This window comes from Colletotrichum costaricense (assembly GCF_030867565.1).
Source record: "Colletotrichum costaricense strain IMI 309622 chromosome Unknown Scaffold_6.1, whole genome shotgun sequence".
In the NCBI taxonomy this organism is placed as follows: Eukaryota; Fungi; Ascomycota; class Sordariomycetes; order Glomerellales; family Glomerellaceae; genus Colletotrichum; species Colletotrichum costaricense.
This window is the reverse complement of record NW_026848235.1, coordinates 2,202,382-2,208,137: the sequence shown is the minus strand read 5'-3', so window position 1 is coordinate 2,208,137 and position 5,756 is coordinate 2,202,382. Positions and strand designations below refer to the sequence as shown.

The window sequence follows — 5,756 nt, the reverse complement described above, 5'->3', positions numbered from 1 at the left end:
GTCAGCACGCTACCGAACTGCTTTGGGGGATGAAAGAAAACAAAGAAGAGAAAAGAGACGGAAGCAGGAAGAATGGCGGAGGAAGAAGCGTCGTTTATTGCCGTGTGTTCTGTCACGTCCGCTCTTTTGAATACCCTCTTGCACAAAGCTTTTTATCACATGCTCGGCGTTTATGGGCGAGGTGTTTTGAATCATGGGCCCCTGGATCAACCAAACAATAATGTCTTTTTAATACTTTCGGACAGAACACACACAAGCAATGGAGCGGGGATGATCTAGAGGTTGGGCAAATCTGTCTTGAACGTTGTGCGTCATCTTTCGCGGGGAGCAGAGCAGTAGCAGAAGAAAGATTGAAGAAAAAAAAAATGGAATAAGAAGCGCAGTTGAGCTTCATGAACCTGAAAGCAGGCCCCCTCGTGCGTCTTGATATCTTGACTGTCATCCCAACATCCTTACTAGCTAGTGTTGCCTGGCGTCTCCGGTGTATCGGTGAACCGCCGATGGACACATCCGGTCTTACCTGATGGCTGAGCACGAGATCATCCGTCCCGTTCATCCCGTCTAAGGATCGTTCCCGTGATGTAGATTGTCCTAGATTGCAAGTAACATCAGATAGGCCTGCATTGACTACCATCGCTAGCAAGAGGCTCGGGATGGAGAACTGCGATGTGCGAGAGCCGTCATGAAGGCAACGTCGGAATATGCTGGCGTAACTGCATCGCGGGCACCAATGAGAGCCAGACAAACTTCAACACACACGTTCCGAAGACCTATGAGCGGGCAGGTGGGATTATCGACAAGCCAGACAAGTCAAATGGGTGACCAGTAAGGCGCCGTCCAGGACTCCAGCCGGCCTGTGCCACATGCAAGTCTGATGCCGCCATACATATCGGAGCGGGGGTCACGGGGACCAGCATTCGGTATGGTCAGCGCGAGCCAGGCCGGCCCCGATCTTGACGGCTTCGATCTGGGGCTGAGCTACGGTGTGCCTAAGGCTGGTCGAGGGGAAGACGAGGCAGGGTTGCTCGCATGTCATCGTGCAGGAGTGTCGACCAGGCTTTTGCACAACTACGTAGCAAACCAACTGCCCAGTGAGATTCTTTGGGGGCCGACAACCAGACGATCTGGCACCAAACTCAGTGAACATCGGCCGGTGCAAGCTCATATCCTGGCGGGAAGACTTATGTGGAGGCAGGCAGGCGGGCTCGGTGTGTTAGTGAGCAGGGCCCGGTGCTACCTCGCCGATGTGCACCGTAACACTTGCTGGGGCAGCTCCAGAATCCAGAGTCCAGACGGAACAAAGGTTGGCTCTCACATGCTAATTGCCGGTCAATGCGCGTATGATGTAGAGACTAAGGTAGGTAGAGTGGGTAGCATCGAGTCCTTGGGTTCCAAAGTCCAGCGGTGGAACAGTCAAGTCTGCATCGGTTCGAGGTTTGGAGGCGGATTTAGGGCCGTCGGAGGAGCCCCCGGATGGTGAAATCAATGATATAGATCCAATGGTGTGCAAGGAAGGCGCGGTAAAAAGGCGGTAAACGCGAGGAGAATCCCTGCGTGAGCCGGCGTTGATTGGATGTTTCTGTCTCGGGGCCTTGAGGAGCGAAGAAACGGGTGAGGAGCTTGGGGCGTTTGGGAGCTGGTGTGTTTTAATAGGGTCCCTTTTGAGATTTTTGTTGAACGCCGAGATGTGCGGGGCCGTATGAGCGTAAATCGGCCGCAGTGGTGCGGTCGTCGCAGTCCGTCAGACCTCCGATTTGTGCGTGTCGAGGATCAGATGGGCCCATGTGATTTCCTGCAGGGGAAATATTGCGAGAGGACGTGGATGTCTCGCAACTGGGTGTGCTATGGTTTCTGTTCATAATGTGGTTCTGGATTTGATGATGTAAGTGTCAAAGTGATGTAGTTGGCATTGAAAGCGGTGATGAATGATGATGGTAGAGGTGAAGTTGAATGCGTCTTGAGGTACGAGAATGGAAGGAGAAGACTGAGGAGGGAAATCACGAGCTTCCTTTCCCGGTGGACTTCAACCTTGGTAGGTATGGAGTACTTGGGACTGGGACTTGGGGTACGTATCCGCCGACGTGCTTCTTCCTGCTGCGGCGGTGGGCTGGAGCCGCTGGATTGACGCACGTCGACGGCCGCGTACCTACGGCAAACTGAGCCTCCCTTCTTCCGCCCCTCGCCCCGGCCGCCCCAGGCCTCTGGACAAAGTTGAGGTGCGTCTGATTTGTTCCCGAAAGAGAAGCTTGTGCCTGCGGTGCGTGCCATTTGCTGCTGGTCGCAACCGCAAATCCACTTCATCTGCCTGACCCCGGCCATTTTTTCACCCCTAATAAAAAAAAAGAATTAGAAAAAAGAGAGAGACAGACAGAGAGACACCTAGACGGGAGCCAACGGCACGGCCTGCCTTATGATGCGAACTCAATAAGGTACTTCCTTACTTACCTTACCTACTTACGCACCTTCGATCCCAAGTCTGCACTGCACATCAACTTGCGGTGGAAGCCGAGCAATCCTCTTGTGCCTCCCGTCCTTTTACCTTTGGCCCTCTGCTTAATACCTCCTCCATCCCCTCCTTTCCCCACGGCCGTTGTTACATCCCACTCTCCTGCCTCTGGCACTCTTCCTCAACCTTCCCCCTCCATCTCCTTCCCCCCGCCGCATTCTGAGATTCTACATCGATTTTGTGTCTCTGACGCAATTCTTCACAGCCATGGGCGCCGCAACTTCAGACAGTAAGCACGAACCCTCTTCCCCCAAAGACAGACCTCGCCATGCGCCAGGGTACCTGGATGGCCTCGGCGTCACCTTCAAAGTGCGCGCATACAATTGAGGGCGAGAGAGCTTGTCTGGGAGCTATGGTGGAACCTCAAACGTGGACGACAGCTAACAATTCATCCTACAGGAACGGCTGCCGCCGAATGCATCTCGGACGATGCCCTCATCCACCTCAAGTCCTACAAATACTCGGCCGTCGACAAGTCGCCCATCTCCAACTACATCCTCCGACCCTACGTGCGTAGCCTCTCCGACCATCTTTTCCCCTCCTACCCGCCGCTGCCCCGCGCCGTCCGAGCGGCCTCGACTTCAGCATTTCTCCAACATATTGCTAACCAAGCCTCATAGTGGAATGCTGCCGTTGAGCTTCTGCCGCTATGGCTGGCACCGAACATGGTCACTCTGCTGGGCTTCTTCATGATCCTCGGAAACATTGGCCTCTTGGTCATTTTTATGCCTGACTTGGTTGGACCGGTAAGCCAAGCTCGTGTTCCCCGCCAAAGCCAGACATGCGCAGGTCTGGACAATTCGGCTAATGTACGTGTCGACAGGGCCCTTCATGGCTATACTACAGCTTCGCTTTCGGTCTCTTCATGTACCAGACGATGGACAACCTTGATGGCAAGCAGGCGCGACGCACCGGAACCTCGAGCGGACTCGGCGAGCTCTTCGACCACGGTATTGACTCCCTAAACTGCACTCTGGCCAGTCTTCTCGAGACTGCTGCCATGGGCCTCGGCACTTCCAAGTCTGGAGTCTTTACGGCCCTTGTCCCGTGCCTGCCCATGTTCTTCTCGACTTGGGAGACATATCACACCCACACTCTCTACCTGGGCAGGATCAACGGTCCAACCGAAGGTATCCTGATCGCCTGCAGCGTCATGGTTGTCTCTGGAATCTACGGCCCTGGCATCTGGACCGAGCCCATCATCAATATCCTTGGCGACAAGGCCGAACAGCATCTCTATGGCTTCCACTACCTGCTGGGAGACTACTCGATTCGGGACATCTGGATTGCCATGATCGTCTTCTCGCTCTTCGCAACCCACATCCCCTTCTGCGTTCTCCACGTTATTCAGGCCCGTCGCTCGCGCGGTGAGCCCGTAGCCCCTGTCTTCCTCGAGTGGACGCCCATGACAGTGTACACCCTTGCTATTGGCGCCTGGGTCTACTCGCCGTACTCGGCCATTCGTAGCGATAACCACCTTGTTCTCTTCTGCGTCACCATGGCCTTCGTATTCGGCCGCTTGACTACGAAGATGATTCTCGCTCACCTCACGAAGCAGCCTTTCCCTTACTGGACCGTCATGCTTGTGCCCCTTGTTGGTGGTGCTGCGCTTGCCAACCTTCCACGTCTGGGCCTTCCGGGCATCAGTGCCCAGACTGAGCTGTACTATCTGTACGGCTACTTCGTCTTCTCGGCCGTCGTCTACTTCCGCTGGGCATACCTGGTCATCACGAGTATTTGCAACTTCCTCGGCATCAACGCTCTGACTATTCCCAAGGAGAAGCAGCTCGCGAACAAGCAAGCTATTGCTGCCGCCAAGGCACCGCCTCTGACCAATGGTCTGATGAACGGCATGAAGAAGGATTAAGCCAGGGTTCTTTCAGCAGCTCAACTTTGCGGGTCGTTTAGCTGGTCAAAGGTTTTCACTACGACAATGAGCAAAGATGCCAGAGGTGAGAGGCGAGGGTTAGGGTCGATGTTGAGATGGAGTGAAATGACGGATTTCGAGTAAATGAATTACAGCAAGCCTGAATGCGGCTTTGATGGAAAGTCGCGCTTTTTTTGCATGGATGTCGGCGTTGCTGGAGGCTGATCCACTTTCAACATGGCATGCACTTATTACTGGCGCTTTTTGGGTGAGCAAAGCCATGGAAATCGGCTTGGCTCGATTGAGTTATAGGCACTTTTCTAGTACGAGGACTTAAGCAGTCCGTTGCATAATATCAATTTCAACTTCAACTTCAACTTCAATCTCGATTTCATCATTACGTATTGGTTGGCTCTTAAACGGGTCATGTCTAAAAGTGATTCTGAACATTCGAAACCTCCCTGTGATGTGTAACTCTAAGATGCGCATGTCTGAGACGACTCACAGCCGTATCTTGTGGTCAGGTAGATGTCATGGGCGGATTATCACTGGTATGACCTTGACAGAAATTGTAGTCTCACGATTCAAAGTTAACTAAGACGACTTGGTCAAGAAAGCTAGGTCCAAGAAACAAAGAGTACTCTATTGGCCACAGCCCTGCCTGCTTAGATACATTGAATCACACTACATGCAGCTCTAAAGACTTGTCCTTTGTTACAAGGACTTGCCTTTTTCGGTTCGATCGATTGTGTGGACCTGCAGGGCGGATCACGGATCATGCTAATGCGAGACGTTTGGGAGATTGGCTCGAGAGACATGCTCTCGATAAGTGCAATCTTTCAAGTGCAAATCGGTGTAAATCAACAACGGCTCTCATAGCGTTCGCGCTTTTGTAGTAGTGCCGTATGAAACTGCGAATACGTCCGCCACAGCTTACGACGAACGATGAGGCCCGTTAATAGATGTCAATTCTTCTTTGTCATTATCGCTTTAGAGTGATCACGGGAATGCCATTTTTTACCCCTGAGATTTCTTTGAAGCAAGATCGAACAAGCTCGAGAAAAGCCAGCAGAGAGACCACAACAAGTCACTGGGTATGGTCGCAATTCCGCAGTATGCTCGCTCTGTTCGGCCGTTGAATGCCAGTACCGGCTTGCAAATACCGCGATACTCTCCAATGCCTAATTATAGATCTCAAGTGATCCCGTGCACTCATTCTTTACATTCCTGTTGTTACCACTTTCCCTTGCTTCCCAAGACATTTCAATGGTCAGTCAATTCACGATAGACTGCGTTGAACGCGATTTTCCAGAACACGAGAACTCAAAATACATGCCTCAATTAATGTATCATCAAACCGGTGAAACTCTTGTACATCTATGT

General features: G+C 52.5%; 1 protein-coding gene across 1 annotated transcript; it reads left to right on the top strand.

Moving 5' to 3' along the window:
- Positions 1–2,713: 2,713 nt before the first annotated feature.
- CCOS01_06943 (CDP-alcohol phosphatidyltransferase) lies at positions 2,714–4,373 on the top strand (the record flags this gene model as incomplete). Its single annotated transcript, XM_060455111.1, has 4 exons — positions 2,714–2,735; positions 2,906–3,015; positions 3,127–3,252; positions 3,330–4,373. 4 exons carry the CDS (start codon positions 2,714–2,716, stop codon positions 4,371–4,373), a joined length of 1,302 nt encoding a protein of 433 aa, XP_060314811.1.
- Between the last annotated feature and the right edge of the window lie 1,383 nt (positions 4,374–5,756).